The sequence below is a fragment of the Protopterus annectens genome, chromosome 6.part0 (genome assembly GCF_019279795.1).
Source record: "Protopterus annectens isolate FY-2018-M chromosome 6.part0, PAN1.0, whole genome shotgun sequence".
Classification (NCBI taxonomy): Eukaryota; Metazoa; Chordata; order Ceratodontiformes; family Protopteridae; genus Protopterus; species Protopterus annectens.
The window spans coordinates 1,056,322,126-1,056,345,359 of NC_056737.1; the positions used below are offsets into that span (position 1 = coordinate 1,056,322,126).

Genomic DNA, 23,234 nt, shown 5'->3' on the forward strand with positions numbered 1-23,234 from the left:
ACTTCTTCAGATAAAAACATTTTAAAACACTGGGGTTTAAATTCCCCTCCTTCCCATCACATGTTTAAAAACAGTAATATGAGTGGCTGTCCATTTCTTGCTTAGAAAGCAAACTCCACCTCCCTTCAAATAAAAGAAACAGTTCTACTATATTGTAAACATCAAGGAACATTAGTTGCATACATAAGCCTACCTAATGAATAAATAAAAACATTTCTAAAAAATGTTTACAAAAAATATTTTCTTTAAAAGTATTATATTATGAAGTGTATATTTATATACATCTGTACAAAATATGTTTTAAAGCATGTGTTTGTATGTATCCAAGCAGTATAAAAATATTAATGAAAATAAAAAAAAAAATTTTTTACTACCGGCTTAAGCTTCTTAGTTTTAAAATACACATAATGGAACTTGGTTCATTTATCCCTGGGTAATGGCAAGCATCCAGTCTCAACTGTCACATAAGTTCGTTTTTCTCTAAAATCAATATCTGGTCCCCCTCTACCCCCATTCCTAACTTGATTTATTGACCGAAATGTAAACTGGTGTTGTGGGTCCTCCATGATATTCCTTGCAAGTGCATTCTCCGCTTTGTGTCTCCCCATGGCATACACATGTTCGTATACCCGTTCGCGGAGTTTCCTGTCGGTTTTTCCAATATAGAATACTGGACAGCATGTGCACTTTGCTAGGTATACTACCTGCTTGCTTTGACAGTCAAATTTGTCCCTTGTTTTATATCTCTTGCCCCTAATCTCAAATGTTTGACCAGTGTCCATGTATTTATAATATCTACACGTGTTGCATTTAAACATACCCATTGTGTTTACCTGCCTATTTGGTTTCCTTTCCAGTATTTTTTCAAGTTGTTTCCCCGTTTAAAAACAATCCCAGGTTTTTCCTGGAATTTGTTTTTCAATACACCATTGTTCATTAATATATCGCAGTTCTTTTGGATTATGGAAACCACACTTTTGGCATCTAGGCTGTATGTAATAATAAAGCTGTAGGGGCTAACAGTTTACCTGACAACTGGTAGTTCCATAATGTGTTCACTGTGTTGGTTCAAGATGGGCAAATAAATTCCCCTTTCCCTTTCTAACTGGACTTAAGTCCTGAATTAGGGTGACGGGGTAGCCTCTTTTCAAGAATAAATCTGTCATAAAGCCACATTCTTCCTGAAAATTGTGGTCTTCAATGACCATCCTCGCAGCTCTAACTAGTTGGCCCTTTATTACAGATTTCTTTTCTGTAAAGGGGTGACAGCTAGAATACTGCAAGAAAGAGTTAGAGTATGTGTCGTTGCGAAATATTTTTGCTATAAAACATGCATTGCTCGTGTCTTTAATTAGATCTACATCCAAGTATGTTATTCTATCTTGTGCAAAACATGATGTAAATTTGAGGAATTCTAATGGAGAGTTAAAGAATTCAACCATCTCTTGTGCAACTTGTATGTCCCCCTTAACCAAAATAAATATGTCGTCCAACAAATGTGTGTACAATTGAATTTTCTCTTGGATGTGTGAATTAGACATAACGTGCTCCCTCTCCCAAAACGCCATTACCAAATTGGCTACGCTGGCCCCACAAGGGGAGCCCATGGCCACACCTATTTTTTGAAGGTAGTACTTGTTGTTAAATGTTACATAGTTGCATGACAGGATTATGTCCAAGAGTTCCTCAACCAACTTAATCTCATGACATGGTGGTGCTTTTTGTCTCATTATAGAGGCCACCCATTCAATTGCTTCCACGTGGGGAATAGAGGAATAAAGGTCCTTGACATCTATAGTGAGGAAATTGAATTCCTCACTAAATGTGGTCCTATTAATTTCCTCTAAAAACGACCATGAATCTTTAGAAATCTGCCTTTCACTTTTGACGTATTTTTTCAAAATAATATCAACAGCTTTTGCACATGCGTATGTGATGCTGTTTCTTGCGTCAACTAGTGGTCGCATAGGAGGGTTATACAAGTTTTTATGGACTTTTGGTATTCTAACCAGGATAGGTACCCTGGGTGCTGGCATTGTGAGATAATTATACAGGTCAAAGTCTGTCCTGGCTTCTATAAACATGTCATTGATGTAAGACCTAATCCTAGAGTATCCAATATTTATTCCATTCTTAGATACTTCCACATATGTGTCAGTGTTAACTATATCCATCATCCTGTTATTATAACCTTTGTAGGTCATCACCACTAGGCCACCCCCCTTGTCTGGTTCCATAATTCTTATTGAAAAATTTTGTAAAGATTCCAGCATGTCTTTTTCTTCTTTGTTAATGTTAAATACACTTGTGTTTCCTAATAAGGACTTTCCTGTAACATAACATATGTCTAGTTCACAAAGTTGGTCAAACAGTGCTATTGTGGGGTGTAAGGGTGGGTGATAAGTACTAGGGATGTAATATCCACCACCCCCCCCCGCACTTATTTGTTGTCCCATTAGTGCACATAAATTCAATTTCCTCACAAACATTTTTAGTTCAACCAAAGTTTTTGCTAAATTAGCTCGTGTGGAAGGTACAAAGGTGAATCCCTTAGCCAATAACTCCACTAGTTCAGTGGAAAAAACAAACTCAGAGTAGTTGAATATTTTAAAGTCCAAACTAGAGTTATAGATTACCTTATATTCATGTGTGGTATCTAATTCTATGTCCATACTGTCCAGGTTTAATTCCACCTGTTCTTGGTTTTGCTTTGGGCTTTCCGACCCGTTGCAGGTGCATGGTTCAAAGCTCTGTTCTGAAAATTTGAACTATTGGTTGCCTGAGGTTGTTTGTTGTTTCTCATGTTGTTGGCTAGGCATTCACTCCGACGTACAGTGTCTGACAAGTTGCCCCCACCACCAGCACTTGTAGAACTCATATCTTCTGCTACTTCTTCCCCCACAGTCTCAAATGGGCTCGCTAAGAAGTTTCCTTGGGATTCTGATGGTTTTGGATAAGCTGTTCCATTATTGTAATCCTTAATATCACGGTTCAACTTTTTAATTTTGGTTGCATTTATTTTTGACACATACTGGTCTATACTACTATAGATCCGCTCATATTCAAAGCGGTATCTCTGAAAATCTGTCTTTTTTTTATATCATTGTTCAGCTTGCTTCTCTCTTTTAACAAGCCGTTCACTGCCTCTTGATAGTGTTTACACATCAACTCCAGCAGTTCAAACACGTGCTTGTCAAATAATTTAATAAGGTCACGGTGAAAGGGAGACCCTTCAGCAAGCCCTGTCGGGTATTACCATGGTCTAAGCCCCTTAGGTATGACCTTCAGACGTTAGCATTCTTGGAAATATGCTATTTCAAGTTGAACTTTCTTTAGTTTCACTAACATCTGGTCGACAGGTGTAATTTTGTTGTGAAATCGACTCTATCTTCACTCAGTTGTTCCTGTATATTATTTGTAGTTGATTGGGCAAATTTGACACAAGAAACAGCATCACATACGCATGTGCAAAAGCTGTTGATAATATTTTGAAAAAATACGTCAAAAGTGAAAGGCAGATTTCTAAAGATTCATGGTCGTTTTTAGAGGAAATTAATAGGACAACATTTAGTGAGGAATTCAATTTCCTCACTATAGATGTCAAGGACCTTTATTCCTCCATTCCCCACGTGGAAGCAATTGAATGGGTGTCCTCTATAATGAGACAAAAAGAAGCACCTTGTCATGAGATTAAGTTGGTTTGAGGAACTCTCGGACATAATCCTGTCATGCAACTATGTAACATTTAACAAGTACTACCTTCAAAAAATAGGTGTGGCCATGGGCTCCCCTTGTGGGGCCAGCGTGGCCAATTTGGTAATGGCGTTTTGAGAGAGGGAGTACGCTATGTCTAATTCACACATCCAAGAGAAAATTCAATTGTACACACGTTTGTTGGATGACATATTTATTTTGGTTAAGGGGGACATACAAGTTGCACAAGAGATGGTTGAATTCTTTAACTCTACATCAGAATTCCTCAAATTTACACCATGTTTTGCACAAGATAGAATAGCATACTTGGATGTAGATCTAATTAAAGACATGAGCAATGCATGTTTTATAGCAAAAATATTTTGCAAGGACACATAATCTAATAACTCTTTCTTGCAGTATTCTAGCTATCACCCCTTTACAGAAAAGAAATCTGTAATAAAGGACCGACTAGTTAGAGCTTCGAAGATGGTCACTAAAGACCACGATTTTCAGGAAGAATGTGGCTTTATGAGAGATTTATTCTTGAAAAGAGGCTACCCCGTCACCCTAATTCAGGACTTAATTGAAGAAGTACAGTTAAAAAGAGAAAGGAGACTTTATTTGCCCATCTTGAACCAACACAGTGAACACATTATGGAACTACCAGTTGTCAGACAAACTGTTAGCCCTTACAACTTTATTATTACATACAGCCTAGATGCTAAAAGTGTGGTTTCCATAATCCAAAAGAACTGGGATATATTAATGAATAATGGTGTATTGAGAAACAAATTCCAGGAAAAACCTGGGATTGTTTTTAAACGGGGAAACAACTTGGAAAACATACTGGAAAGGAAACCAAATAGGCAGGTAAACACAATGGGTATGTTTAAATGCAACATGTGTAGATATTGTAAATACATGGACACTGGTCAAACATTTGAGATTAGGGGCAAGAGATATAAAACAAGGGACAAATTTGACTGTCAAAGCAAGCAGGTAGTATACCTAGCAAAGTGCACATGCTGTCCAGTATTCTATATTGGAAAAACCGACAGGAAACTCCGCGAACGGGTATACGAACATGTGTATGCCATGGGGAGACACAAAGCGGAGAATGCACTTGCAAGACACATCATGGAGGACCCACAACATCAGTTTACATTTCGGTCAATAAATCAAGTTAGGAATGGGGGGAGAGGGGGACCAGATTCATTGATTTTAGAGAAAAACGAACTTATGTGACAGTTGAGACTGGATGCTTGCCATTACCCAGGGATAAATGAACCAAGTTCCGTTATGTGTATTTTAAAACTAAGAAGCTTAAGCCGGTAGTAAAAAAAAAATTTTTTTTTTATTTTCATTAATATTTTTTATACTGCTTGGATGCATACAAATACATGCTTTAAAACATATTTTGTACAGATGTATATAAATATATGCTTCATAATGTAATACTTTTAAAGAAAATATTTTTTGTAAACATTTTTTAGAAATGTTTTTATTTATTCATTAGGTATGCTTATGTATGCAACTAATGAGACTTTTCTTGCCTCAGCCGATGTCAGAAATTACTGAAAAAAGTAACAATTGTCTTTTTTTGTAAATAAAAATACCTCATAAGGATTTCTACTGCCTCTGCTCCCCTGCCCAGAGCACCACGCCGCGGCGTCTCGCCTGTGCTCGCCTGTCGCTGCCACAAAGCGCGCCCTCTCAAGCGAGGAGTTAGAAGACTCCGGCGCCAGTTATAGACTTTCCTCGGGATACGGGTCGAGGAAATGCCGAAACCATGCATGTAGGAGCTGTGGCTCCTGCGATGGGAGCTGCTCCCGTGGGGCTCTGTCCACTCTGATAGCCAGGAAGAGCTCTTCAGACCTAATATGAGGACTTGCAGAAGATTCCATTCCCTTGACCTCCTGAGGATATTTTTCTTCTTTGGAAGTTCATGTAAAAGCAAAACTTCTGGATGCACCCTTTGGGAAAGAAGCTTTTGAACCTGGATTATGTCATACGATTATCAAAACTCTGGGATACACAGTCAACTTCCAAAAGTCAAGACTGCAGCCATCCCAGCAAATAATCTTTAGGAGTCAAGACCATCCACCAGAAAGGTTTACTTAGCAAAAGTGAAAAGATTTCAGCATTCAATACTAAGCAAAGGGGCATGATGCTCATTACTGAACATCCCACTTATCTTGGAATATTTGGCAGATATACAGAGCGGCCGCCTCTCGCATTCTTCAATAGAATGCATGCATCTGCTATTTCAAGCTAGATAACAAACAGCTTTCCTGTTTGCAGTTACCTCAGCCAGCAGGAAGGGGTTTGATTTCACCCTAATGTATGGCAGCCCACCACCCTTTATTATTTTCCCACAGAGACAAGGGTCGACAAGGCTTTTGCCTACTTTTTATGCCAAGGTGGGTAAGCCATCTTTCTCTAATCTTTTCCATTCATTCAACTTTCTTCTCCAATCCTGAGAATAGGGGGGGGAAAGACTTCTGCATATAGATAACCGATGCTACCTACCCAGAACTACAGTAGGAGAACCAAGGCCAGTGGGAAGTCTGAACAGCTTTGTAGCTTAAGAGAAAGCAAGCAAAAGGAAAACAATTTCAAAACAGACTTGGACATTGCATTTTGGACATTGCATCAGATTCTGTTATTCCTCCCATGGAAGGACTGTTTCAGCCCATGTCAGACCACAGCCCACCCTACAGCATTTTTTAAGGGGTGCCTACAAAGGACATTCTAGAAGCTGACACATGGGCTCCATGCATACATTCAAAAACACTACAATCTCCCTGTATATTCCAGATCCAGGCAGGGCTTTGCTTCCAGTCCTGCAGGGGTTGGTCCCACCATCCTCCTAGAGCATACCTCCTCTCCTCCCCAGCTATGCTAAGCTATATGTATGTTACCCACATGTTTGCATTCTTGTTCATCATTGAAGGACGACAGTACCTACCATAAATGTAGATGTCCGATGAATACAGACATGCAACTGCACCCTCCATACCCCTCCCTCCCTCCCTCCCTGCTATCCCCATATTCTTAGCCCCCTATATCTTATATGGTGGGATATCTGGTGTTTTATTGCTCATGTATTTGTTTGGAATCCTGTTTTGTCTTCCAGATTTGATTACTCTTCCTTGGGGAGGGCACCTGGCATCTGGGGCAAAGACACACTGAAGAAGATGGCGTGGCTGATGCTTATATGCTCAGCAGCTCGGCGTCCGGAGAAATGCGACATCAGCCGGCTGATCCGGTTGAACTTTGGAATCCGGCACTGGGCTCTGCCCTGAGGCACCCAAAAGCCCATGTTATGACTGCAGTTGCATGTCTATGGGACATCTTCATTTATGGCACACTTTTTGATGTTCACAATATAGTACAACTTTTTGTTTTACTTGAAAGGAGGTGGAGTTTGCTTTCTAAGCAAGAAATGGACAGCCACTCATATTACTGTTTTTAAACATGTGATGGGAAGGAGGGGAATTTAAACCCCAGTGTTTTAAAATGTTTTTATCTGAAGAAGTTGTTTTTTGTAAACAACGAAAAGCATTGTTAAAGCTTAATAAAATTGTTTCCTGCATCTGTGTGGAAAGAGGTTGTGTTTTGGGCGATTTGACTTGCACTGCTTTGGTGTTTTTGGAATTTCTTGCAGTGTTTACATTTTTACAAGTTTGTCTTCTTCCGTGACGTCAGGTAGTCAGGGGTATGAAACATGCAGCCGACGCCATTACATCAGTCTTTCTTGCCGTGCGGTGCCCGAAGCAGAAGCAGTTCGCAAGTGCCGGTCGACCGACTCCTGAAATTTTCGTTTTCGAGTTTCAGAACCAAAGTCTTCAACTTAAAGCTAAGTACCCCATTAGGGAAACTTTTTCTTGCTCTAAACCGATGTCAGTAAAAGTAAATAATTGCATTTCTTGTGGAAAGGAAATACCTCATAAAGATTTTCATTCGTACAGTATTCCTTGCCTAGGCCCTGACCATGATGTACCTCACTGTCGGTTTTGTTCTTTATTTAAACAACAAACTATCCGTCATCGGTATATTTTCACTTCTAAATATTTTAGTGCTCGGTTCAGTTATCTAGATATGTCTTCGGTAAGCCATCTGACTACCAACATTCTGAAAAAACGCAAATATAAAGACAGAGACAGGCCACCTAAGTCCAAATCTGCTGACGACACTTCTCCTAAGCCAGTCACCAGTTTGCCGGTACTCAGTGAGGCACTTTCGCAGCCCCTGATACCCACTACTTCAGATTTGCAGGCCTCTACTGAGACCCATTCAGAGTCCGGTATGCCGCGAGATGCTTCAACTATGGAACCTGCGGATGTTTCTACCTTGGATGGGTCTGGAGCCGCTGTGCAGGCACCGGCTTCTGAGGGTGTATTCAGGCCTACCGATTTGCATATTAAACCAACGCCATCTTCTTCTTCAAGGCCTAAAACTCAAACCATGCCTAGAAAACCGACGCCCAGACCACATGCTCAGGCCTCTATGCCTAAAAAACAAATGATAAGAATGGCTGAAGGACTTATTACTTTAATCAGGGGAAGCCAACCTTCCCCCTCTAAGAGACCTAGGACTGAGTTTGCTTATGATACTTCTGACCAGGGTTCTGAAATTTCTGTTTCTTCTGATGACCAGGATTTGCCCTTATCTACTTATGAGGATTCTGATGCTGAGGACTCTATTCTGTCTGCTTCCCCCCCAGAGTATTTCTCTTATGGTGAAACATTGCATACTCTTAGGGAGCATTTTTGTTGGGAAAGTCAGTTTTTTTCTGATTCTAAAAAGAGGCTTAGGGATTTCTTACTCCTTCCCCAGCACAGGCCTTTAGCTAACCCTGCTGTACTAGACATTGTTGATTATGCCTTTTCAGAATCTAGCTTGGCCCCTGACTCTGTACCTCCTGCTCACAGAAAACCTGATAGATATTACAGGGTTCCTGACTCTCAGAAGTTCCTTTTCAAAAATCCTACTGCAGATCCTGAGACCATTTTACAGAGACCCAAGGGCATTAAAGCTACTTCTGCCAAAAATCCTACCCCCTCTGATAGAGACTCCAGGGCGCTGAATAGATGGGGTAAGAAGGTATACACTTCTGCAACCTTGGCCATTAGGGCTTTAAACTGCCAGATTCATACGTTAAAGTATGAGCAGCATATTATTGGATTGCTTAAACAGAAAATGATGTTGATTCCTGATTGTGCTGAAAGTAAGGATTTACAGGATTTAATGCATTCTGCTGAACAGGTTGGAAAACATACTTTGCAATGTGGTTTTGATTCACTAGAGGCATCTTGCAGGGCTGCTGTCACTGGGTCTGTGCTTAGAAGGCAAGCTTGGCTTAAGGAGCAATCTTTGCCAGATCATGTTAAAGCTAAATTGCTGGATGCTCCCTTAAATCAGGACTGCCTTTTTGGCAACAAGGCAGAAAAAGTTCTTAAACAGATGGAGGAAGAAGCTACATCTATGTAAACTGTTTTCATAGATTCATAGATTAGTACTAGGCTAACTGCCCTTGCGAGCCATTTTAAGCCTAGCTAATTTTTCCTCCTACTCCGACTTCCCCCCTCCTGTGTTTGTGTTGTACACCTTAACCATTAGGCCACCCTCCCCTAAAGGCACTTTTCCCTCACAGAATTATGCACACACACACACAAACCCCACTCATACATTCCCTTTGCAGGATTCAAACCCCTACCTAACTATGTTATGACACCAGAAAAAGACACATTAGCAGAGCGCGCTATACAAACTACTTTAAAGATTTCTTACAAGGACAACCTCCAAGATTTAGTAGGCATTGGCCCTCTAAGAATTGGTCCTTTCCTGCCTATTCCAGGCCTTCTCAATCCAAACCCAGATCCAGCAGAGCACCCAGGCTTCAGTCCCAGGGTACACACAAGACTAAGCAGTGGGGGGTCCCCACTTCCAAATCTGGGAGTAGTAAAGCTTCCCCCTATGATAAACTGTCTCAGTGACTTAACTTTAAAACTTCCAAGCACTTCTTAACTGACTGCCCCTTTGGGGGTCAAAGATTGCTCTACATGCAAAAAACTGGGAACTCATTACCTAGGACAAATGAGTTTTAAATATAGTTTCCCAAGTATACAGATTTCACATCCACACGTTACCAACCCCAAATGGTTGGCCAGATCTACCCCCAAATCAGTGGGCAGAGGCTCAACAGCAAGTACTCTCTCTCTTAAGCATAAAGGCTGTTCAACCTGTACCAGAAGAGGAAAAGGGACAAGGTTTCTACTCAAGACTTTTCCTGGTACCCAGAAAAGACAATTCCTGGCATCCTATCTTAGACCTGTCTACTTTAAACACCTTTTTGGTGATTCCAAAATTCAAGATGCTAACTCTTCACCAGTTGCTTCCTATGCTAGGGAAAGATGCCTGGTTGGCAACACTCGACTTAAAGGAAGCATACCTACACATCCCAATCAGGGAATCTTGCAGAAGATACCTACACTTCAAAGCAGGCTACATGCACTATTAGTTCCTTGCACTGCCCTTTGGGTTATCTACTGTGCCCAGGGTATTCACAAAGTACCTAGCTCCAGTTATTGCATTTTGCAGGCAAAGAAATATTCAAATATACCCATACCTGGATGATTGTCTAATTCAGGCAGAAAGCCAGGACATACTTTTGAATAATCTGGCTTTTGTACAAAGGTTGCTAACTTGTCTGGGATACACCATAAATGAAAAGAAATCTCACCTGGTACCCTGTCAACAAATTATATTCCTGGGAGCAAGCTTGAATACAACTTCCAAGATGGCTTACCTCACGCCAGAGAAGCAAATTCATTTAACCTACTTCAAACTAGTAGCCACAAAAACCCTAATATCTGCAAGGCAAATACTGCAAGCCTTGGGGTTCATGTCCTCCTGCATTCTTCTAATTCCATATGCAAGACTGCATATGAGGAAATTACAATGGTATCTAAAAAGCCTATGGTGTCAACATTCTCAGGATCTAGAAGCAATGATTCCTATCATACCTTGTCTAAAGATAGAGTTCCTTTGGTGGGCAGAGGCCTGCCACCAAAACAAGGGACTACCATTCACTCTACCCCCTGCCGCCCAAACCCTAACAACAGATGCATCAGACTATGCATGGGGGGGGGGGCTCACCTGGCAGAGAAGTGCATTCAGGGCAAATGGAACCCAAGTCAAATGCACCTGCATATCAATCAAAAAGAAATTTTAGCTGTACAGAATGCTCTGACAGCCTTCAAGGACCACATTCTTCCAGGACAGTTAGTGGTAAAGATGGACACCACTGTTATGTGGTACATAAACAAGCAGGGGGGGTACCCATTTTTACCCCTTCTGCAGACTAGCCATGGCACTGTGGAACACGGCCTTTAGCTACCAAATGCATGTACAAGCTCAATTCCTGCCAGGAAAACTAAATACACTGGCAGACGGACTAAGCAGAAACCTCATGGACCCACACGAGTGGAAACTGGAACCAAAGACCTTCAACATGTTGACAAAGAAATGGGGGAGCCCAGATACAGACCTGTTTGCCTCCCCCCAGAACTACCAACTAGACAAATTTTCCACAAGGATTCCCCACAAATAAGCTTGGAAAGTGGATGCTCTGACCTTCAGTTGGAGTTTATGCCTTTCCTCCTCTGCCTCTCCTCTCCAAAGTACTACTAAAGATCAAACAGGACAAACCAAGGACAATATTAATTGCACCAGACTGGCCATGCCAACAGTGGTACCCTCCCTTGCACAGTGTGTCACTGTTGGCCCCATGGCACCTGCCTAAGACCCGTACCCTGTTGTCTCAGCAGGAGAACCAGATTCTGCACCCTCAGATTCAAACCCTGAACATAGCTGACTGGCTAATTACCTAATCTCTCCTTTACCATCCCTCAGTAAACCAGTGATGGATATCATTTTAGAGGTGAGGAGGCCTAGTACTAGAAAATATTATGCTGAAACATGGAAAAGATTCTGTGCCTGGAACCAATCTCAAGGGATGAGCACATCAGCGCCCAACTTACCTCAGATTATACAATACTTAACTGAGATGCTTCACAAGGGCCTTTCTTTTTCCTCCATCAAAATTCACGCCTCAGCCATTTCAGCTCATTATAACACAGAACCTCCCCTCTTCTCTCATCCACTACTCAAGCAGTTCCTCAGAGGAGCCAAAAATTTTAAGTCTACCCAGGAGAGCCCCCACTCCAGCTTGGGACCTTAACTTTGTATTGGAGAAACTCACTCTTCCTCCGTTTGAGCCAGCTGCTAGTGCAGGTTTAAAATTCCTTTCTTGGAAAACAGCCTTCCTTTTAGCAATCACTTCAGCAAGAAGGGTATCTGAATTACAGGCCCCTATGGCAGTGGAGCCTTTCATCATCTTTCATGAGGACAGGGTGTCCCTCAGAACTAATGCCTTCATGCCCAAGGTGGTATCCAGTGTGGCTCTTAATCAGTCCATTCATTTGTCAACCTTCTTTCCTAAGCCACAGAACAAGGGGGAATGGATACTGCACTCCTTAGATGTGCGCAGACAACTTAGATTTTACTTGGACAGGACTAAACCTCAAAGGAAATCTTAACAACTGCTGGTGGCATTTGCTGCAGGGGCTGAGGGGAAGGTCATTTCAAAGCAAACCATTTCTAAATGGATAGGCCATTGCATTAATTTCTGCTATAAGCACCATGGAAAACCTATCCCACAGGGGATCAGACCCCATTCAACCAGGGCTGCATCTACCTCTACAGCCTTTCTCAGAGGTGTCCCTACCACTGACATCCTAGAAGCTGCCACCTGGAGTTCTGTACATACTTTCACCAAGCATTACCATTTGCTAATTTTCTCTAAATCAAGAGCTGGTTTTGCCACTGCAGTCTTGCAGGACCTTATAGCTGGTCCTAATGCTATCTACGTTCCTCCTCCCATCCTTAGCTTTGGGAATCTACCCAAATGTGATGACTGCAACAGTGAAACGTGAAGAACATAGTACAGTTGTGTACCATAAATGTAGATGTTCGAGTGCATTCACTGTTGCAGTCCTGGTTACCCTCCCTCCAGCCCCCTGACTTTTTTTGGCTATACCTCTACTCTCCTTTACTATTCTTAAAAGCTTTTTGGTGTATTTGCTTTTTTACTGGAGGTATATCCTTGTATATATTTATATTTATTTTATTGCTTCCCATTATGGGGGCAACTGACATCTGGGGCAGGAAAAACTGATGTAATGGTGTCAGCTGCATGTTTTATACCCCTGACTACCTGACGTCATGGAAGAAGGGACAGCAACCGACGCAGGACCCAAGACTTTGTTAATCAGGCCGACTGAGGGCTACTGCAAGCAGATAACCCAAATGTGATGACTGCAACAGTGAATACACTCGAACATCTACATGTATGGTAAGTGTACACAACTGTACTTTCCTCACTGTACCACAGTCTTCACTCACAATACTGAACTCAGACTATCAAGTTACACTGCACATTCAGTATTGTATATTTGTTGTAGTCTGGTTTAGTATTGTGCCCTTTTGAAAAGTGCCTTTCGAACACATGCCGTTCGATCACAGGCACTACGAAATTTCAATAGTAAACGTGTGTGTGTGTGTGTGTATATATATATATATATATATATATATATATATATATATATATATATACACACACACACAAACACACACACACACCTCTACAGTCTGACTAAATTATTGCATTAGTGAATGTTGTTGTTCTGTCTCTGCTTTGATTGACTCCTCCTCCTGATGTGATGGACTGTCTCTTTTGTAATAGTCATTTGATCTGATGTAGTTGACTTCATTCATTCTGCACATATGGGTATACAGATCCAATTTGGATTCGAGACGGCAAAACTTTTCAAGCATCAGCTCCGAGCTCCAAGCTCCTCCCTTACCTATATTACATCAATTCCTCCTATCTAGCCCCAGATCTCGTTTGCCGCTCTATGAGTCAGCATCGTGGTCTCTGAGCTCCTAGCTAGTTGGTAAGGTTTTGGTCCTTTGTTGCTAATTGCTGAGTGTGTATACCTTCCCTTTTTCCTCCCTTACATCGTGTTTGGCCGTCTTATTAGTTAAAAAAAAAAAAAAAAAAAAATGTAATTATAGTTATTAATTTAAGTGTTTGTGTAGTATTGTGTTACTGGTTCCCGCCTAGGCCCAATCCTTGTTAAGAGTGTGTGTGTGTGGGCCCTAGGGCTTTTCTGTCTTTGCTATGGCTGAACAGTCTAAAGTTCTCTTTAAAAAGTGCACAGAATATGGTCATAAGCTTTCTCCAGCCGATGACCACACTCTGTGTGTTCTTTGTTTAGGGGTCGCCGATCTTTCTGCCTCCTGTGACATTTGTTCGGGTTTTAACCCGAGGGCATTGAAGGATCATCGGGCTAAGCTTGTGGCTAAAGGTCTGCTACCAGCTTCAGCCCTGGAGTCTGCCTCGGTTTCCTCCCCAGCTGGTGACTCTATGCAGGCAGGGACTCAACCTCCCGCCAGGCCTGCTTCCTTGGAGTCATCTCAAAGAGGTAGGTACAAGAGAGAGAAGGAGAGGCGCCATAAAGAGAGGGACAGGCCCAGAAAAAGGTCTCCGGACAGGGAGTCCTTTTCCAGCCCCTCTTCTAAGGTACCCAGGTCTTGTTCTCCTCAGCTCTGCTCTCCCCATTTCTCAACGGAGCCAAGGCACTCCCCTCTGATCCAACCCAGACCCGAGTCGGTCGCTTCCTCCAGGTCGACTCTGAGTGTATCCGAACTTGATATGGACAGGCATATGAGGAGCTGTGGGGTCGGTGCCGATGGTTTTTGTTTCCTCCGCCGGCCGTCACCTTGAGTTCCTCGGATCTGATCTCTGATCCAGGGGATTCTCGGAGCCATGGTCAGTGAGTCGGACCCAAAGGTCAAGATCTCGCCCTTTCGGATCCCACCCTCAGTGCCCGGACTACCCCGCTGTTGGCTCCGGTCCATGCTTCTGTGCCGGACAGAGCCTCTTCCTTACGTTCTATGGAGGTGTGCTCTCCATTGGCATTCGGGGCAGTGGAAAGGGTCCTCTCCCAGGCGCTAAGACCTCAGCTCACATCCTCGGATCCCACCCAGACCCCAATGATTTTGGATTCTGCTCCCATTGCCCTGTCTCAGGGACAGCCCGTGCCAAGGCAACCCCAGGTTGTTCCCCTCAGGGAACCCCCGGAGGCTTATGAATCCTCTCCAGAGAGTCACACTGGAGAGGAACCTCGTAAGCGCAAGTGCAAGAGGAGGCACTTGGACTCCACTGAGTCCATTACCACTGATACAGACTTGGATGAAGGAGAGTGTTCCCCCCAGATCACCTACCGAGGATGTCTCATTCGGAGACATCATGGAGATTCTCCGCCAAAGAGGAGGTTGGTCAGCACCCAAACCCTCTGTGGATGAGTCCATATTCTTGGAAGCCTTTGGCAAGGGCCCATCTACTTCCTGGGTCTCCCCTCCAGCTGACCCTTTGGTGGACCTCATCACCACTAGGGCATGGAAGGATCCTGACACCATAGAGCCTATACCCAAAAGGCCAGACAAAATTCTTTGCTCGCCGTCAGACAGGCAGGCATGGTCCAAGGGAGCCCTGGTAGACGATTTGGTGGTTGCAGCTGCCACAAAGAAGGAACTGGCACAGGAGAGTTCCTCGGTCCATCCTCCAGACAAGGAGTCCAGGTCAATGGATCATTTTGGGAAGCGCATGTACTCGTCAGCGACATTTTCTATCCGTGCACTGAATTACTTGGCACATGTCATCCGACTGCAGCGAGACCTTATATCAGAGCTAAATGAGTCGCCCCCGGAGTCTCTGTCACAGCAGAACAAGCAGTCCTTCACTGCAAATATGTCTACACTGAAATCCGTGACTAATACCTCTATGCGTCCCCTCTCTCATGCCACGGAGGGAGCCGCTAGAGCTGCTGGTACAGGCATTGCCTTGAGGCGACACGCCTGGATCAGGCTGTGTCAATTTGCGGACCCCTTTAAGGCATCTTTCATCAACGTCCCATTCGATGGATCATCCCTGTTTGGGAAGACTGTACATGACACACTAACCCAGAGTGAGAAGGACGGAAAGACTTTGTCAGCCGTCGGAATCCGCTTCTCTAACCCCCAGAGGTCCTATTCCAGGAACCAAAAGGGGCAAAAGAAGATTTGGTTCCGGAAATCACAGTCCCTTCATGACACTCAGGAATATTCGTCCCCCAGAGGCAGAGGGGAACAAGACCGACGCCGTCCCAGAGGCAGAGGGGGTCCCAGAAACTTCGGGTCTAGGGAACATTTTTCCGACAGACCCGCACAGCAACCCTGAGGGGTTGCCCGGCTGCTCTACTCTGGAGGCAGTCGGGGGAAGATTTTCCTTACATCCAGCGGCATGGGAGTCCATTACTGCAGACCGCTGGGTGTTAAACATCATATACAGAGGATATTCTATCCCCTTCATTTCATGTCCCATAACTCCAGCACGCCTTCCAGATGTTCCACCTGCTCACAGGGAGGCTGCAGCTTTAGTGGTTTCGAAGCTGCTACAAAAACGAGCCGTCGAGCCGATCCACCCAGATCAATCTGGATCAGGCATCTATTCCAGGTTCTTTTTAGTGCCAAAGAAGATGGGGGACCTCAGGCCCATTCTGGACCTGTCTATCATCAAACAAAAATTCCGGATGGTCACTCTATAGTCCATTCTACCGTTTCTGAGAGAGTGCGACTGGATGTGCTCGTTAGACCTCCAGGACGCTTACTATCACATCAAGGTGCATAGGAGCTCCAGGAGGTTTCTACGCTTCCGGCTAGGGGCCAGTCACTTTCAATTCAGAGCCCTACCCTTTGGTCTCACCACAGCCCCCAGGGTGTTCACCAAGGTTATGGCGGTCGTAGCGGCTCACCTGAGACTTCAGGGCATTCAGGTATTCCCCTACCTAGACAACTGGCTCTTCGCTGCATCCACCAAATGTCTCTTGTGTCAGGCCCTACACTACTTCCTCGGTCTGGCTCACAAGTTAGGCATCACGATCAATATCAACAAGTCCCACCTGGCTCTGGTTCAGATCATAGACTTCATCGGGGCATGGTTGGATTCAATTCAGTCAAAGATTTTTCTCACCCCGGAAAGGATAGAAAATCTCAGACTCCATGTATCTGCGATCTTGGATCACTCGGTAGTCACAGCAGCCGATGTTCTCAGGGCCCTGGGTTTGATGGCAGCCACAATCTCTATCCTCCCTCTTGCACATCTTCACATGAGAGTCCTTCAGTGGAATCTAGCAGTTCAATGGTCCTGGCTAGACCTTCTGATGAATTTCCACATCAGAATCAATCGGACATGCAGAACGTCACTCCAGTGGTGGCTTCAATCAACAGACATTTTCGTGGGGCGCAGCTTTCTGGCCCCTCTGGGTCAAGCCACGGTGACCATGGACGCTTCCCAGCTCAGGTGAGGGGGCACTTCCTGGGAAGAATGGTCCAATGCACGTGGTCCCCTCCAGAGACCAAGCTACACATCAGTGTCCTGAAGATGAGGGCAGTGCTTTTAGCATTGGGAGCTTCCACCCTGTTCTACCTCTGGGAACGGTAGCCATTCAATCAGACAACATGTCTGTAGTCTGGTATATAAACAAACAGGGAAGGACCCGATCCTACCTCCTTTGTCACGAGGCCATGAGGGTTTGGGAGTGGGCCATATCCACCAACCGGTTTCTCATAGCAATGCATATCCCAGGATGCTCAAACATCCTAGCGGACAGTCTCAGCAGGGCAATCCTTCTGCCTTATGAGTGGTCTCTGAAACATTCAGTGGAGGAGAAGTTCTTCCGTGTTTGGGGTCAACCTTGCTGCGATCTCTTCAAGTCTCCTTCCAACGCGAAGTGCAGCAACTTCTTCGCTCTGATCCCCCCTGCGGGGGATGTCCCCAGTGATGCTCTGGTCCATGCTTAGCCTCCCGGGCTACTGTATGCTTATCCCCCGTTACCTCTTATTCCGAAGTTCCTTCAGAGAGCTTGCCGGCTGCAGTGCAAAGTCATTCTCATAGATCCCTTCTGGCCGCGTCAAGTGTGGTTTCCCTTCCTATGGTCTCACCTGTTGGCTCCTCCATGGACTCTAGATCCATGCCCAGATCTGATCTCTCACCCATTGGGCTTGCCCCTGCCCAACCTGGACAGTCTCAAGCTGACGGTGTGGCTGCTTCAGTTCCCATGATCATCAGGACTCCTGGACTTTCGTCCCCTGTTAAGAATATTCTGGTAGCTTCTCTTAAAACCTCCACTAGGAAACTCTACAATAGCAAGTGGAGATGTTTTTGTGTTTGGGCCTCTCAGCGCAATCTGAACCCGTTTACAGCACCCGTCCCGGTCATACTGGATTTTCTGGCCGATCTTTTTCGATCAGGCGCAAGTGCTTCCACCATCAAGGTTCAGCTGGCTGCCATCTCTAATTTTCATGTGGGTGAAAATAAGGTTGCTCTGGCTTCTGGCAATTTGTTTAAAGCTTTCCTGAAGGGCAAATTTTTATTGCGACCTCCAGTTAAAGAAACAATGCCCCCCTGAAATCTGACTTTAGTCCTTCAGGCTTTGACCTCTCCTCCTTTCGAGCCAGCCGGATCAGTTCCGATGAAGTTTTTGTCGTGGAAGACAGCCTTCTTGGTCACCATCACTTCAGCCAAGAGAGTTTCAGAGTTGCAGGCCTTATCCTCCTTGCCCCCCTATTTGGTTTTCCACAAGGATAGGGTTTCGCTGCGTATGAATCCTTCCTTTCTTCCCAAAGTGTCCTCAGCAGCCAATATTAATCAGTCTATAAATTTGCCAGTCTTCTTCCCAAATTTCCAAATTAGAGGTGAACGTAAGCTTCATTTATTGGATGTCCATAGACAGCTTCATTTTTACCTCCATAGGACTAAACCCTTCCGGAAGTTGGATCAATTGTTTGTCTCTTTTTCTAAACCATTTTTGGGCAAAGCGGTTTCGAAAGTGTCCTTAGCAAGATGGATCACTCTTTGTATTGCACAGGTTTATAAGGACAAAGGCTTATCTCCTCCTGGTGTATTGAAGGCTCATTCCACTAGAGCAATGGCCACTTCTGCAGCTTTCTGGACAAGACTTCCGTTAGACGATATCTGTGCGGCAGCGACTTGGGCCAATTCGCACACATTCATCTCTCATTACAAATTGGATCTCATTTCTAGAGGGAGAGCATCCTTTGGCTCTGCGGTGCTCAGAAATATCCTTCCATAAGGGCCTCCCAGGAATACTAGTAGCTGGGGACTCTGTCCCATATGTGCAGAATGAGTGAAGTCAACTACTTCAGATAAAGAAGTTATGTTCTTACCATAACTTTCCATCTGAGTAGTAGACTTCATTCTTCTGCACCTTCCCTCCCTCCATCCCCCTCACTCTTCAGGTTTTTCCTGTTTAGGATTGTGGTTATGTTGCCATTTAGTGTCAGCAAACTCGATCTGGGGCTAGATAGGAGGAAGTGATGTAATACAGGTAAGGGAGGAGCTTGGAGCTCAGAGCTGATGCTTGAAAAGTTTTGCCGGCACGGATCCGAATCGGATCCATATACCCATATGTGCAGAAGAATGAAGTCTACTACTCAGATGGAACGTTATGGTAAGAACATAACTTATTTTTTTACTTATTATAATTGCCTGATTATGTTCATTGTGTGATTCTGTACTCATAAGTTGGTACTAGGCTATCGGCCCTAGGGCCTATACAAGCCTAGCCATAACAATTCCCTGGCTATTTCTTCCCACATTATTTACTTCCCTGGACCCTGTCTAGCAGGGTGACTGATGTGATCCCCGGGGTAAATTTCCTATCTCCCATCCAGTCGTCAAGGTTCCTTTTGAAGAGGGCCAAGGAAGCACTCTGCTTGACATGTATGGGCAGTCCATTCCAGAGTATGGGGAGTCTCTGGGTCAGGAACCTATCCCTCCAGCATGTTTTGTTCATTGTGATGACAAGGTTTAGGTCCTGGAGCATGTGGCTCTGATGGATTGGGATTTCCATGTCCAACAGCTCTGGGTTTGACATGGCCTTGTATGTTAAGCAGAGATGGCCTCTGAGTAGACGATATGCGACAGAGTATAGCTGGAGTTTTTTAGTCAGTCAGCATACGGCATCTGTTTTAGGCCTGTGATTCTTTAAGCGAGGTGTTTCTGCGGCCTTTCCAGTTGTTGCAGATGTCTTGTGAGGTACATACCAAACGGGGCATTGTACTCTATGATGGGTCTAATGAGGGATGAGTACAGTGGGACAATGGCCTCCTTTTTTCTGGATGAAAAGCCCTTAGGGATAAGGTGTGCCACATAGAATGATTTCCTGACTGTTGTGGCGATGTGGTTATCGAAGGTGAGACCACTGTCCACCTGTGTTCCTAAGTCTCTTATCACACTTTCGGTGTTTAGTGTACTGCCACCTATGTGGTAATTCATGGGTACATGGTTTTTCCCAAAGGGGATAACTATACACTTCTTGGCATTGACCTTGAGCCCATGGCTCTGGCACCAAGCATCTGTTTCTGTGAGGCCCTTTTGTATATATGATTTTATTGTATATTCTCCAAAACTAACTGTACTGTCTAATTGTTTTGTGACATGGCTGAAAAGCTCAATAGATCAGCCCTCAGTCAGTAAACTGTAATAAATAAATAAATAAATTGATTACAAGCTCAGTACTGTCCAAGCTTAACATATACAGCTGTTAGAAATGTACTAATATTACTACTGATAATCTGAAATTTGACTCATTTTGCCACGAGTTTCTATAGACTTTGTTTCTTTTCTGCCACACTTATAGCTTCATAAGTAAGTGCTAGGCTAGCTGCCCTTGCGGCCATTTTAAGCCTAGCCAGTTTCCCATAATAATAATAATTGTGGTGTTGACCTTACTCATCCCATGGTCATTAATTATACGTTACCCACAATGAGAACAACTGGGATCAATACCATAGCTAATCTGAGGGGACCCATGCATGGGATAAGGCATTTAGGAGCTACCTCTGTCTATTAGTAGTACAGGGGGCAGTCCAAGGGTACATTTTCTATTACCCATCCATAGATCCAGGTTTGGTTGAGTATGAACAGGGTTGATCTTTGTTTAATGTGGGTGGAGAGTCTTCCAGAAGCGTGGTATCCTCTGTGAGATATACCTTTCTCTGCAAACCATTCTGTTGATGTTGCAAAAGAGGTTTAGATCTGCACATCAGGTATTATTTCTGATGCCATTTGACTTGCGGATGTGCAGCAGTTTTGGGTCAGAAGATGTAGTATTGATGTTGTCCTTTTACTTCATTTCACCATCACTCCTGTCCTTTTACTCTCCATACCTCACTCTTCTTAACTATGTGTCATGTCCGCCAATCTCAAATTATTCATTCTGCCCTCATCATCTCAATTGGTAATTCATCATCTGAGTTAGTAATTAGCTTTTATTACTGCATCAAGATTCCCACACCATCTCTGCCTCTAATCCTACAACTTGCTACACTAAACACTGGCGTCATGCTACATTTGTGGAATAAGCATACCACAAAGCTGGCTGCATCGTATTTATGTAGTACTGCATTGTATTTTTATCATGTTGCATATTTTATCTACCGTTATTTGCATGCTACTTGATTATTGCAATTGCTGTCATTTATACTGTTATTGTACCTCATCCTGTTTTATTCTGTTTATTACTTGTTTACATTTTTGCATCTGGAACTTTTCTTCCCAGTACTCAGCTGTTAAGGGACGTAGCAACAATTGTATAAGTATGGGGTTCTAGTGCATGTGTTGTATAATATAGTTCAGTAAGACTAATTTGTTCCTTAGTAATATGTCCTTGGAACATGAAAGTTTATTCTGCTTATGTTGCTGCACATGTTGCTGTTGTACACTAGATATCGAGAGAGAGTTTGCTACATAAACTGTAAACATTATGACTGACAGTTCTGAATTAACTTATTGTTTTGTTTTTATTCAGTTGGCCAGGACTGTTACACAAGAATCTGGAGTCTGCAGGATACTAAGCTTCTCCGAACCATCCCCTCCCCCTACCCAGCATCCAAGGACACCATTCCATGTGTGGCCCTATCATCCTGCCTAGGTGGAAGACAGGCACTGCCTGGAATGCTTATGGCTGTTAAACAAGATCTCTACTTTTTCTCCTATAACTCAGAGTATCAGAGATGCCAACTGTGAAAAGGAGGGACTACATTTACGCTCCAGTTTTTGATCAGTGTGAAAATGCTGTGAAATTTATTGAACATACAAATCAGTAGGTGAACCCTTCCTCGAGTAGAAAGAATGCCTCATCAATGAGGGCATCTTTCATTTACTTAGGGGTTGACTAATATTATGTAGTAGCCAATTTCGGAACCCTAGGAATTTTTCCTACTAATGTAATTAGCATGACAGATTTACGCTGCTCTGCAGTGTGAGTTATGTAGGTTAATGATGCAGTTTGAAATACTTTTCAAGCCTCCACTTCAAACAATGTTATTATGTATTTGTATACATAAGCTTTTACTGTGAAGGAGTCATTTCATAGGTTCATAGGTATATACTAAGCTTCATTTGTATGGGGAGCCAATTCCAGAGCAAGGGGATCCTTTGAGATACATATCTGTCTTGCCAGCATGTTCTATTTAGGTTGCAAGAAAAGTTCAGATCCATGGCTATAGCATTTATGGTGCTGCTTGTTTTGTCCAAAAGCTCCATCAGGGCTGAATCTAAGGATGCCTTATATACCAAGCACAGATCACCTCTTAACAACTTGTAATGGACCGAGTGTAGAAACAGGGCTCTAAGGTGATCTGCATATGATGTTCTGTTAGTACTCTGGATTCTCTTGGTGAGGCAGCTTGTTGCATATGCTTAGTTATATACTGAAAGGGGCATTGGACTTGATGGATCTAATTAGGGACGAGTAGAGTGGTTCTGTAACTTCCTTGGAGCTGGATGCCATGCCCTTTACAATTTGGGCAGCATAGAATAATTTTCTTACTGCCTTGGCTACGTGTTGGTCAAAGGCCAGATTACTGTCTTCATATGTTCCAGGATTTCTAACTACCGGGTCAACTCTTTAGGGGTGTCTTATCAATGCAGTAATTTGCCTGGGTGGACATTTTCCCAAAATTCACTTCTTTGCATTGAGTTTTAATCCTTAAGCACCAGTCATTTCTCTGCATTAGACCCTCTTGCAGGATGTTGGTGTCAAAGGGGGAATTTATGATGGCTCCCAGTTTGCAGTCATCTGCGAAATTGGTGAGCCTGAGGCTCTTGACATTAGCCTTGACCTCTGAGAAGTAAATTCCAAATAGGAGTGGGCCCAGCACAGAGCCCTATGGTAATCCACTGATGACCTGCCTCTCTGTAAAGCTGGTCTCACTAATCCTGACTTCTTGGGTCCTGTCTGTAAGCCATATGGCAATCCACTGAGTTATGAAGGATTTATGCCTGGTTCGGTGAGTTTGCCCACAATACCTGAGTGGAGTATTGTATCAAATGCCTAGGCCAGGTC

The 23,234-nt window shown here is 43.6% G+C and overlaps 1 protein-coding gene across 1 annotated transcript in view; it reads left to right on the top strand.

Moving 5' to 3' along the window:
- Positions 1-22,913, top strand: part of DCAF4 (DDB1 and CUL4 associated factor 4) — a 693,896-nt gene extending 670,983 nt beyond the window's left edge. The window contains exon 14 of the mRNA XM_044074668.1: positions 21,696-22,913. Coding sequence (XP_043930603.1) covers positions 21,696-21,913 — 218 coding nt within the window. The 3' untranslated portion in view covers positions 21,914-22,913. The remainder of the gene's footprint in view (positions 1-21,695) is intronic.
- Positions 22,914-23,234: the final 321 nt, after the last annotated feature.